The 13,814-nt window shown below is 40.6% G+C and overlaps 1 protein-coding gene across 4 annotated transcripts in view; it reads left to right on the top strand.

Annotated features, from left to right (window-relative positions):
- The window catches only part of ASAP1 (ArfGAP with SH3 domain, ankyrin repeat and PH domain 1), a 323,210-nt gene that overhangs the window by 186,760 nt on the left and 122,636 nt on the right, over nt 1-13,814 (top strand). For all 4 annotated transcript variants that reach the window (XM_039523658.1, XM_039523659.1, XM_039523657.1 and 1 more), the window contains 2 exons: nt 8,572-8,646; nt 8,998-9,047. In XM_039523658.1, the coding sequence (XP_039379592.1) occupies nt 8,572-8,646; nt 8,998-9,047 (125 nt within the window). The remainder of the gene's footprint in view (nt 1-8,571; nt 8,647-8,997; nt 9,048-13,814) is intronic.

The raw sequence follows: 13,814 nt of genomic DNA, 5'->3' as shown, positions 1-13,814 counted from the left end.
TACCGGGTCAGACCAAAGGTCCATCTAGCCCAGTATCTGTCTACCGACAGTGGCCAATGCCAGGTGCCCCAGAGGGAGTGAACCTAACAGGCAATGATCAAGTGATCTCTCTCCTGCCATCCATCTCCATGCTCTGACGAACAGAGGCTAGGGACATCATTCTTACCCATCCTGGCTAATAGCCATTTATGGACTTAGCCACCATGAATTTATCCAGTCCCCTTTTAAACATTGTTATAGTCCTATATAGTCCAAAGAAGAAAACTAAAATAATTAAATGTATATATTTGGTAAATAAAGGTAAAAGAAATTATAAAATATCAGCATTTATTAAATGATAAAGATAAGTCATTAACAAGAAATTTTTATTTTTCAAGACATTTAGAATAGAAGATTAAAGAGAAATGCAGAGGGAGAAAGAAAGGAGCTGATTAAAATGCTTCTTTCCCTAATTTAAATATATGTGGAAATCCTGCTAATTTAGTTATACAAGATATTGAGCTCAATACAGGAGTAACTGGGTAAAACTGTATGGGTTATGATACACAGGAAGTCAAACTACATTAATTTTTTTCTGGTAAGACTGCTCAGCGTGAATTACCTGAGTTGTTTCTATTGAAGTTAATTCTGAAAAATATTCAAAGAATTTGCTAGCTGCTGAATGCTTCTAAATATTTACGTGTATGTTGTTTGCAATCTCCAATTCTGAAGAAGTATATCTTAGTATAATAAATAATTTCCAAAGTTGCAAAATGCAATCATAAGCAGTAAAAGTGAAAGTTATGGTTAACTTTGTGGCAAGCAAGTTCTTTCTTTTTCTTTTCAAAAAAAGTCCAGATAACACTGAATCTGATTTCCACCAATGGATCTAATATCATTAAACTTTGAATTGGAACATTTATGCTGTGTTAGTTATAAAACAATCACTCTTGGAAGGAATCTCTTAGAGGAAAGAGATAGTGAAATACAAGTCTTTCTTGAGGACCAGAAGCATAAAGAGCACACTTTATATAGCACTTATATAGTACTTTGTATTTTCAAATCACGTTTTTCTGATAGACTAATAGAGACTTCTTCAGTCATCTTAAATAATTTGCTGTTTTCTAATTTCTTCTTATTCTTAAGATTTTAGCATATTATATATATAATGAAAACTCACTCCTGTTCAATAGAGTGATAGTATGTCTGTGCCAGACTGGGAGTAGAACCTACGTTTCTTCTTTGAGAGATGATCCCTCAGCATTGTGGGTGCTCATGTATTCCATATGCCTGAGAACAAAAGATTTTTCACTATCAGCGTCCGTTGTTGTGCACCTGTTTCCTCTCCTTCTCATGCTCCAAACCAAGGGCATAAGGGATGGCCTGGACTGACTGCCTCTCCTGTTGTGGTGTGACAAAATCTCCCGTGTGCGCAAGCTTTACCAGCATTCTTCATTTTTTCCCTCCTCAAACCTGACATCTCATGAATTCCAACTCTATAGACAGTTGGAGCTTTTGATACCCATTCTGACCCCAGAATTCTGGGTGGCTGAATAGTTTCCCTCCAGCCCTAGTGCTTCTAGCTCCAAATCCTCAGAGGTCAGGCCCACCAACTAGTCCAACCATAGACATGAGAGTGTAAGGGCAAACAGCCTCATAAGAAGTGGGAGAAATTGTCTCCAAGTCCTCAGAGAAAAGGACCACCTCCCACATGTCCTTGGGGTCTGGTGAGACTCTGTGCACTGGTAGGAATGTGTCAGGAGCTCATAGGGAGCATGGGTCTACATTTTGGGGTACTCAAAGCCAAGGGTGCTCCAAAACCACCTGCATGAGGGGCAGAACCAGCCCATGCATTAGTGAGTTGAGAAGGGAACAATCTCATTTACTGACAATACTGCACTGCAAAAAAAGTGACTTGACAGTATCGATGCTCCCCTGACCAACCCAAGTCGTCATTGTCAGCTCCACCCAGAGCCAGGATCCCCTCCGGCTCTACATCCACTAGGTCTGCATGTACCTTCCTTGAGGATCTGGTGATTTACACTGACCCAGAGTTGCTGATACTATTGGATCTGCTAGTGTTCAATGAGACTCTTACACTAACGACACATTATTTACTGGTCCCATCTACCAGTCATGGCATAGACACGGGTATGCCATCTGTGTGCTGTTCGCCAGTCCTGTCCACCACCATGGCATCACAAGACAGTACTATCGGTTCTACTGGTAGAATTGGAGGATTCATGTTTCATATTGGTGCTGAGGCACCAATTCCTCTGACAGTTCCAAGGCACAAGATGAATCCCAACAGGGGTTCCAGAGTCTCCTGGACACCCTCTAACTCCCATAGGGCACTTTACCAGCCCTGGGACACCCTCCAAGGGCATGCCTTCCATATCCATATGATCCCACCCCATGGACATACTGGTGCTCTTCAGACCCTCATTTTTGACCTGCTGGCTACAAGGACTCAGTGGGAGTTTTGACAGGTTGCTTCTCAAAGAAGAGTCTCATCTCCCCCAGGGATGTTATGAGGAGGACCACCATCTGGACCAGCCAGTCCCACCTGATCCATCTTTTGCACTTAGTCCCTCATCATCTGATGAGGCAGTGGCACCAGCCTCACCATTGCTTACCAGGTGATTATAGGTAATTTCAGGTCCTCCTGAGGAGGATTGTGGAGGTTCTCCAGATTCCCCTGGAGGGACTGAACGACCCTACTCACAAACTTCTGGATATTCACCAGACTACAGGCCCTAGTAAGGTGGTGCTTCCAATCAATAATGCTGTGACGGGTTCGTTCACAGAGCCCTCTTTGGGACTGTAAACTGACGTGCTGAAATTACCTCTGAGCCCGTTTTCCCTGCCAGCTTGGGACTCCAGAACCCTGCCTTATTGAGTCAGACACGCTAGCCTGCTGCAACACAGACCCAGGTCTGGTCTATGCCCCCAAAGCTGCCTACTTCAACTAAAAACTGCTTAGCGGGTTGCCTATCTGCAGCACCTAGATACCCAGCTCACTATGGGATCCAAACCCCAAGTAAATCCGTTTTACTCTGTATAAACCTTATACAGGGTAAACTCATAAATTGTCCGCCCTCTATAACACTGATAGAGAGAGATGCAAAGCTGTTTGCTCCTCCAGGTAGTAATCACTTACTCTGGGTTAATTAATAAACAAAAGTGATTTATTAAGTATAAAAAGTAGGATTTCAGTGTTTTCAAGTAATAACAGAACAAAGTAACTCACCAAGCAAAATAAAGCAAAAACATGCAAGTCTAAGCCGAATACATTAAGAAACTGTTTACAGGTAAATCTCACCTTCAGAGATGTTCCAATAAGCTTCTTTCACAGACTAGACTCCTTCCTAGTCTGGGCTCAATCCTTTCGCATGGTACAGTCCTTGTTAGTTCCAGCAGACATCTTAGGTGGAAAGCAGGGGTGTTCTTATGACTGGGATCCACTCCCTTTTATAGCTTTGGCATAAGGCGGGAATATCTTGTCTCTCTGGGTCCCAACCCCTCCTTCTAAATGGAAAAGCACCAGGTTTAAGATGGATTCCAGTATCATGTGACATGTTCACATGTCCTGTGAGACCCCAGCCTCCATTCTTCCAGGGCTGGTTCGCACGTACCCAGGAAGGTTTGCAGGTAAGTAAACCATTTACAACCAGTTGTCATAGTCAATGGTAGCCATCAAGATTCTAAACCACCATTAATGGCCCACACTTTGCATAATTACAATAGAATCTCAGAATTATACTCCATATTTCTAGCTTCAGATACAAGAATGATACGTGCATACAAATAGGAGGAATATATTCAGTAGGTTATAACCTTTGTAATGATACCTTACAAGAAACTATTTTGTATAAAGCATATTCCAGTTACATCATATTCACACTCATAAGCATATTTCCGTAAAACACATGGAGTGCAATGTCACAAATGCCTTATCAGAACCCACCAAAGCAGTTTGGCTTAGCACAACCACCTTTATTCCAACTCTGAAAGGGACAGAGAAAAGGTACTTGGTACCATCAAAGGGGGAGGAATATTTGTTTTCTTAACCCAGCCCAAACTCTCTAGTGGTCCAGGCTGTCAAGCAGTGCAACAGGCTGCACCAGTCTAGGTCTACTTCCTCAAACAAGGATACGAAGAGACTAGATCTCTTTGGTAAAGTTTTTCATCCACCAGTCTGCAATTTTGCGTAGCAAATTATCAGGTCCTGATGTCTAAGTATGATTTTAACTATAACAAATTGTCTGAATTTGCTAACAGGAGGAGCTCAGATCTGTTCCAGGCCATCCTGGACAAAGGGAAATTGCTTGCCCAATTATCCCTCCAAGGGTCATAAGACACAGCAGATATGGCTTCGCATTCCATGGTGACTTTGGTTGTCATGAGATAGGCTTCATGGTTGCACGTCTGGGCTTCCTGGTGAGGTCGAGGAAATGGTAGAGGATCTTCCCTTTGAGGTCAACAGTCTATTAAGTGTACAAAGTGACTCCTCTATTTACTCACTAAAGGCCTCCCTGCAACTCCTCTTCTCCTTGGCGATATACACTCCTGTGCCTTGGAGGAAGTACTCCAAACTTCCTTCTTGTAGGCACTATCCTGTTTCTCAGCCCTTTTACCATCAAAGGGCTTATGAGACACCTAGAAGCCACCCTAGAAGGTACAGTGCAGCAGACAGAACACCTCATTGCCACTTCATTCCCAGTCCCAGGCTCCAGCCAAATAATCATTTTGACTGGACCTTCAAGAGCTGCCAACCAGTCTCCATGTTGGCGGATCCCCATTACCTTTGTGACCACCTATCCCATTTCTTTCTTATGTGGCAGCATATCACATTGGACAAATGAATCCTAGATGATAAGCTACACAATAGAATTTATGCCCTTTCCCCCAAAACCCTCCTCTCCATCCCTCTTCAGAGAGCCCTCTCATGAGAGGATCCTCAGGAGGTGGATTCCCTGATCCAGTTAGGTGCGATAAAGTCTGTGCCTCCTCAACACGGAGGAAAGGGCTTCTATTCCAGATACTTCCTCATCCCCCCGCAAAATGGAGATTGAAGATCCTGGATCTCAGCTAAATATCTTCGTATGACATTCAAGATTCAGGATGATCATCTTAGCCTCCATAATACCCTCCCTAAAAAAAGACAACTGGTTTGCAGCTCTCGATCTGAAGGACATGGATTTTCATATAGACTTTAATTCAGCACATAGGAGCTTCCTGAGCTTCACAGTGGGTCTAGAACATTTTCACAAAGGTACTTTCTGTGGCAACAGTGGACCTGAGTCACCAGAGCAACCCAGTTTTCCCTTACCTCGACAACTGATTGCTCATGGGATGGTCATATCAGGAAGTGAGGATGGCTATCCTTTTCTGGCTTGGTTTCCTCTTTGCCTTGGTTCTCCAGGTAAATCTAGAAAAGTCTACTTTAATTCCCACCCATGCCAGTGTCTGTGCTAAATTAACTTTAATTACTCCTTAAATTAGTGTTTGAGCTTGGAAATTGGACTCCTGAATCTCAAAAATGCGGCTGCTCAAATAACTTAATTTCTGCTTTTTATTTACAAATACACAAAAGCCACAATATGGAAATTGGTTTCCCACCTGCAAAAAAAAATACCTGTTCTAGGTAGTTATATTTGCAGCTTTATAAAGATGATAAACTCTAACACAGTAAAACTTGTTGGATGTTTTCTCACAAATACATCTGCTAGTTCAGTTTCTCAGAAACTCTTAAAGTTAGGACCAGAAAATCCTTCTGTTATTTAACAACTTTGTTTTGGGGAGAGGGGAGACTGGCTATCTGATTTTGTTTTTCATCCTTCATGAAACTTCCTGGAGAAAAGGCATAGTGGGGAATGGAATCCAGAGAGCTGTTAGATATTCAGGAATAGTACTGAGAGTCTTTGATAAAAAGTTATGAACTGCTGGAACTTTAGTGTCGCAGAATGGCATGGTGAGGACTCTTGCCTGACAATTTTTTGTGCTTGTTACCCCAAATCTTTGGTGTCTGTGCATGTGGGGAAACATTTACACTTCATGAGTAAATGCTTTGACAGCCAAACACATTATTTTGTAGTGATTGTGAAGGACAGGCATTTGCACAATAGAAGCAGCAAGAAGCATTAGCTTAAGATGCAGACACAGAATCACTGGGTACGGAGAATTACTGACTTAAACAGACATTTTTCTGTGCAAGATTTTTATGATTGGATTCTTAATGATTCCAATTCAGTAGTACCTATTCATCTTTTGACATAATTCAAGGAGACAGACGCCTGTTCAGATTTAATTGTATTTTGGTTAACAGGTATATTTTTAGGGTCTCTTTTTATGTATCTTCATGTCTGAAGATGGTGTAAAGTTCAGAAAATTCAGTGTGCTGGTTTTTATGGGAAATTATAGCAGTAACTTTGACACACCCCAATGAATTTGATGGTATTCGTGTCATGCTTTCTTGGAGCTGGGAAATGCTCACCTTTACATATCCCGGAGGTCAGAGGCACTGATTAAGAGTGCCTAAATCTGTTCTGTTTATGGAAGGGAACACTCAGATATTTTCTGATCCCCACATGATCTCCCCCAAGAATAATGGTAAGAGGACTCTATTAAAATAAGAAATTATTTTCCCTCCAAACCCAACTTAATGATGTAACCTTCTAAATTTGAAGACTCTGTGAGCATGTTAGTTCATTACTCAAATATTAATGTTTTGATATGGCCGTTTATCCTGTTAGAAAGGCCTCATCTACACAGGCTAAAAGATTTATTTTTCAGTTAAATTAATTTGATTGAAAATCCCTCTTAACATTCATGTAGACACATCTTTAAGATAGTTTGAACAGGTAGTGTTTTAGCCAAACTGTTAAATAGCTGTACAATTTTATTAGACAAAGTTTGTAAAACAGCCAGTATATAGACTCGGCGTTTAAAAACAGGTGTGCAAATAATTTGTCCAAACATTTATTGTGATTGTATACATCATTGTGGGATTTGTAAATATGAATGAATGTTTTCTGCATTTAGCAATTTGTGTGCAAGTATAGTATGCACAGTCAAAATAGTACTTGCAATTGGGTACATGTGTCTTAAAATCTGAGCTGATGGATGACTATTCTGTTCACAGACTGAAACATATACAGACTATACAATGGAATTTAAAAATGGTGTCAGATAAAGGGAAACTTATGGGTAGTTACGCATAATGGTATTTGTTAAAGAGAATGGGGTAAATATATTTGTATCTTTTAATGACTGCAAATAGTAAGGGCCTCAGTATTGTTTAATAGAAAATATGTTGAGACATTAATTCCATTACTGCTTTGGGGAAGGAATCCCACTTACTGAATAACCAGTCTCACTCCTGTGTGCTCTCCCTTCCAAGTTTTGAACCACCTCCAAGCTACTTAGGAGAGTTGATGCAATTGCAGTTGAAGATGATATGATGGCTGTTCATGATTTTCTTTTAGTGACGTGAGGACAAACTTTTTGTATGGATATGAAAAGCTAGAATGTATGTATTTTATTTTACTGATATATAACTCAAGACCATTGTAAAGAAACTCCTTCCAGGATGCTTGAGTGTATGTCATGAATTGCAACCACTTTGTATTCAAGGATAATAATCAGTTCTGATATCTGCGAGTCATAAGACGGATGGGATTTGAAAGACTGCTGACAAACTGTATTAGATGAAGAAATCAATAACTAAACAGTAGCTCATGTTCATGATCCTTTTCCCCCTCCCCCCTCCGCAGGCATATCTTTCAGAGGCTGTGATCATCTCCAGAATCACATTCTAGGATATTGTTTTCAAACTTCCTTAAATTAACAAACATGCCAACTTAAAATACACTTTTTGATATATTTTGTGGAACTTTCCCTTCAGCCCTGTGGAGCCCAAGTTTGCTAATGACCTTCAGGTCTGAGTTGTGGTTTTATTTTTGTTTTGTTTTTTAAAGCAACAATTGATAAGCTAGAATTGCTCCATATCTTTTGTTTGTTGTTTGGTGAACTGTAAGAAAAGCCTTATTGACCCAGAAGCCAGTATATGGGCAGGGATGGTGTCCTTAGCCTCTGTTTACCAGAAGCTGGGAATGGGCAACAGGAGATGGATCACTTGATGATTACCTGTTCTGTTCATTTCCTCTGGGGCACCTGGATTGGCCACTGTCGGAAAACAGAATACTGGGTTAGATGGACCTTTTGGTCTGACACAGTATGGCTGTTCTTACGTTCTTAAATTGCTCCCCAAGTAATGTTCTATTGCTTGTTAGGGAAACTAAAAATTACCTTGATCTGTTTTCTGGGCCTCCTTCATCTGTGAATTTTAATTTCACTTTTCATGTTTCCCTGAATGTCCATAAGTTTCCTATATTTTTACTGCTTCTTTTTCCATCCATGTACATGTTGATTAACTCTTTATGGATCTGAATTTGCTATTAGTGTGGAACTTTTTTGCCACAGGTTCAGCTACATTAGATAGTGAAAATATATGTGCAGCATATTTGTTTAAATCATGATATTTATACGTTTCTTTAAACTCAAGTAGTGCTTTTTTTTTCTTTTTCTTAGCTCCAGGGCTTAAGCCACAATGTTATCTTCACATTGGATTCTCTCTTAAAAGGAGACTTGAAAGGAGTTAAAGGGGTAAGTGTTCAGCGAACCTAGAGTATTTCCAGGGAAACATTTCAGGGTTGCCTAGATTTCAGCTTCTTACTATCCATCTCATCCATCCATGCATCCAGATTCTTATGCTGGCACTTATTCTCATCATATCTGCATGGATTCTGCTAACTATAATAGAAGTTGCATGATTAAATTTCCACTTGGAAAATGTGTGGTTCATATCTGTCTTAAGATCTGTGGGAAAGGAATATTTGAAAAGATTTAAAAGACTTAAAAATGCCATTTATGATTTTTGGAATGATATCTTAGTTTTAAACCTACAATTTAAAAGTGTTGATAAACATATTTTAAGTGCATTTTCTGTTTCCTAAGGATCTTAAAAAGCCTTTTGACAAAGCCTGGAAGGATTATGAGACCAAATTGTAAGTATTCTTCATTTTGTCATAATTCATACAAAGAGAGAAAACACTTTACTGTCAGAGAAGGGAAACCTTTTATGTTCTAACCTTGATGATGATGATACTGAGGATATCTGCCATTTATCTTAGTTTTGGTAGATGACTCAGATTTATTTAGCAGGTCAGTAACATTCTTGGATTTTCATTCTTGTTCAGAACTGTTCATTGTTACCATTGATGAACCTGTAAAGATGAAGGATTAAGAATGGGTATATTCTCAATGCCATGAACATCACATTAGACGTATAACCTTCAGTGTTAATGGAAATTCAAGCTTTTATGTATTCCATTGAAGAGTTATAATTTATGCCTAATATTCCTCTAGAATAAGGAAGAAGACTGGGTTGCTGATCAAGCCATTAATATTCTCGTTGGTACAGTATATTTTCAGTTGGTATACAGACAAATTATACACCGTACATATAATAACTAGACACTACAGTTACAACAAAACTGTGGACATGTGACAGCTTTTATAGATGAAAAAAATCTTAAAACAGCTGCTCACACACTTTAGTCTTAAGCAGTATACAATAAGATAAAATAGTCTATGTATACAGAAAGAATATTAGTTATAAGAAATGATGAATAGTCAGAAATGAAAAAGCAAATACAATATATTACTAAACCATACATTTGCAATATTTTATATATGTATACTAGTTGTAATGCAAAACTAATTTTAAATAAGTTTACAAGAAGAAATCATGTTTAGCTCTGGGAAGCTTCAGTTCATAATGCCTCTAACTCAATGTGTGGTGGTAGTTTTATTTCTGACCCATCTCTTGGTGCATAATTCTGGCATCTGGGCCCATGATAATCTGTTACAGTGCATTCAAGGGTAGACTTGATGGAAGTGAGTTCTGGATTGGCATTAGATTTTGGAGTGTTATATTAAAAATTCAGTGTCTCTTACTGAGTGTGGCTGTAGACACTGGGACAAGGTTAAAAAGATGGTTGGATAAGTGATATAAATTTAAAAAATATTATTTTGGATAGATGTCAGCAGTGGTGATTTCCTTGACGATAATTAGTGTATACTTCATGTTGGGATTAATAATGTGATTTAGGGAAGCTTTATTACTCTGTTTATCTCTCTTCTTCCTTATGTTTCTCCTATTTATCACATTTGCCTTGCTTTCTATCTATAGTTTATATGTAAGCAGGAAAAAAAAAGGGAAAGAAAAGTCAGACCACTAAGAGTGATTGATTTTTTTATTAAAGTTAAATACATAATACTAAATACTAAATACTAATACTAAACACAGATATTTTAATAATCAAGTCTCATTACAAATATTAATCCCTGTAAATTAGTAAATAAATATTCCCATCTTCCAGAGGAATCTAAGGCAAAAGGATTAATGTCCAAGTAAAAATAGCATCTTTTTACTAAACTGTGTATTCAGTCACATCTGCATATGAAATTACTTTTTATTCCTGCTAACTCTGGAGAGCTGTGGCTCACTCTTCCATAAATATGTTGAGTATGTCTCTGGCCCATGCATTTTCAATAGAACAGCTGACAGTATACATTTGCAATTGCTGGGTCAACTCCTACTTTGTGATACCTATGGAACTCTGCTAAGGCCATTTGGGTTGTGCAGGTGTCACTAAGAGCAGAATTTGGTATATAGAAACTTTTCTGATGATGCATAAGCCAAACAGAACATAGCTTGTCTATCAGATCCTAAACTGCGTTTCCAGAGCTGACAGAAAAATATCGACAGGCAGACAGCTATCGCCTCAAAAAGGGTTTATCCCTGTTTTTTTTTCTTTAAGAGACCAACTCTCTTAGGCATGCCCAGCTGACCTATTTTAAACCCTGCCTGACTTGCAGACTCTCCATTCTGGTCTCTTGACAGCCACACACACTGTGTCCGCTGCCTCGGTGAGACATACATTACTCGAAGTGCCCACACTGCAGAAAGCTGACAACCAGGGCAAGAAAAGCCAGCGATCTCCAACTTAAGCGCCTCGTGATAGAAAAATCCCACAGGCTAGCCTCAGACTCTGAGTCCAGGACACGCACTGGCTAATGGTCGCCAGCGGCAGTCTCTGACAGGGGTTCTGCTTCAACAATGTCTGCCAAGGAGCCTGTTCCAAGAAAGGTAATCAAAAAGTGGTTGCAGACATCCTTGCACTGAGAATTGCCTAAGAGAAAAGAATCTCCAACTGAAAAATCTTCCCTGTTACCGACGGCACCAAGAGCGCCAGACTGTAAGGCACCGAGAACATCCAGTACTGAGAGTTCCCGAAGAGCTAAAGACCCTATGTGGGCAAGCTCAAATGGAGGTTCACACAGTAAAGTGAAACCTTCCAGCTCTGCACTCATGGAGCGGAAGAAAACCTCGGCACCGAGCAGTACAATGGCGCCACCTGCTGTACATATACCGCACAGCTCTAAATCCTCAGCACCGGCAGCTCCAACTCATACTCCCGGGCCGTCCATAATGCTGTCTCCAGCACCGAGCCTCACGATTCTGCAGCAATTCATGAGACATGCAGACCTGATAGTGCCCTCAATGCCTGAATCTCCTCTGCTCAGTACCGAGGGTATCCCATCCAGATCGGTACCAAGTCAGCTGAATACTCCTTATAGATTAGTCCCTTCTATCTCCAGTGATGAGGCAGAAGAGGATGATGCAGTAATATATACTCCTTGACACTCCTCACCCAAGCCTGGACCATCTCATCACCAACCAGGCTGATACGGTCACCCATGGGCACTGCCCCCCATACCATTCCCACCTAACTGGCCATGCGGTATCTGTGGGCCATGTTTAGGGCCCAACACCGCAGGACCCTAGCCTGCCTAGGTCCAGAACAGCATGATCCCGTTCACCAACTGTCCCAGCACCCTCAGAAACACAAGAGGAAGAGACTAAGGAACCTGAGGACACAGCTGAACATGACACTTCACCACCTACTCACCTCTCATCTTCGTCACCGGATGAAACCATAATGCCACCACCCACCACTACAGGGGATGATTTCAAATCCTTTCAGGACCTCTTCAAAAGGGTAGCTGAATCTCTCAACCTTGTGTTACAACTACTATCAAAAACCCAACATAATCTCATGGACATACTCCAGGCATCCTGAGCAGCAAAGATAGCCCTGCCAATTAATTATGCTATTTTGGAGGCTGCAAAAATAATCTGTCAGACACCAGCTACAGCACTACCCTCATATAAGAAGTCTGACCAAAAATACTATGTACCTGCTAAAGGGGCTGAGTTTTTATCTACACTCCCCGAACCAAACTCTTTAATAGTGGAAGTGGTCAACCAAAAGAGGAAAACGACACCAGTCTTGAACGACCACATATGATAGGGATTGGAAAAGGTTAGGCTTTTTTGGACGAAAAGCCTATTCCTCCGCTACATTTCAGTTACGCGTAGCCAATTATGTGGCCCTATTGGCAAAATACACACACAATGTATTCTCCAAAATGTCCACATTTATTGAAAATTCTCCAGGTGACAAAAAACAATACAAGGCGAAAATTTCCGAAGGGTCTCTTATCACCAGGATGTCCCTTCAGGCCTCTCTGGATTCTGCAGTCATGGCCAGCATGATCCATTGCGACATCTGTGGTCATGCACCGTGTATCTTGGCTCCATCTCTCCGTGTTCCTGAGGGAGGTCCAGGCAACGGTCAAGAACTTACTCTTCGAGGGTCAAAAACTATTCACAAACAAAACTAATGTGTCACTACAAACCCTAAAAGACTTTAAAAACCCTGTGCATTTACGTACCTGCAAACAAAAAGAAACAGGGCAGGTTTTACAATCAGAGATTCCGGTCAACACGATACTGTCAACCCCACAGGCAGTATGACCAACGGTGTAAACAAAGACAGAACAGATGTTGGCAGAAGCAAGATCAGCCTTCGACATCTCAACAGTCCCATCTCCAGACAACAATTTTGACGGTGTGGTTGAGGGCACGAGACCACCACACTCGCTAACTCCGGAAGTAGAAATGGTCCCCGTCCATTCAGAGACCGCCTTGTCACCATTTTACCCAATCTGGAACACCATCACAACAGACAAATGGGTTTTAGAGATTATCCAAAAGGGTTACTCCATCCCCTTTATTTCTATCCCACCTACCCACTCCTCTGCCCCATCTCTCTTCAGGGACCCCTGTCACGAGCACCTGCTGCAACAAGAAATGGCCATTGTAGGCAACCTTATTATACCATCCCCTCCATAAACTTATCAAGATCAGTCTTGAAACAAAATTGTTTTTTTGCCCCCAATGCTCCCCTTGTGAGTCTTTTCCAGAATTTCACTTCTCTGGTGGTTAGAAAACTGTCTGATTTCAAGCCTAAACATGTTGATGGCCAGTTTATGTCCATTTGTTCTTGTGCCAACATTGGCTCTTAATTTATATAACTCTTCTCCCTCTCTGCTCTCTATAAATACATCAAAGGAATAAATATCAATCATGTTGCCCTTCTGCCTTCCTTTTGTTAGGCTGAACAAGGCAAGCTCCTTAAGTCTCCTCTCGTAAGGCAGGTTCTCCATTCATCTGTTTGTCCTAGTAGCCCTTTTCTGCATCTGTGCCCGTGTGAATTCATCTTTCTTACACATGGGAGAACATAAATGTACACAGAATTTCAATGAGATCTCATCGGTGCCTCACACAATGATAATAATTCATCCTTATTTCTACTGGAAGTACCTTGTCTGAAGCATCCTAGGATGCATTAGCCTTTTTCACC

The sequence above is a fragment of the Mauremys reevesii genome, linkage group 2 (assembly GCF_016161935.1).
Source record: "Mauremys reevesii isolate NIE-2019 linkage group 2, ASM1616193v1, whole genome shotgun sequence".
Classification (NCBI taxonomy): Eukaryota; Metazoa; Chordata; order Testudines; family Geoemydidae; genus Mauremys; species Mauremys reevesii.
The sequence above is the reverse complement of the archived record's forward strand: the minus strand, read 5'-3'. Positions and strand labels throughout refer to the sequence as shown.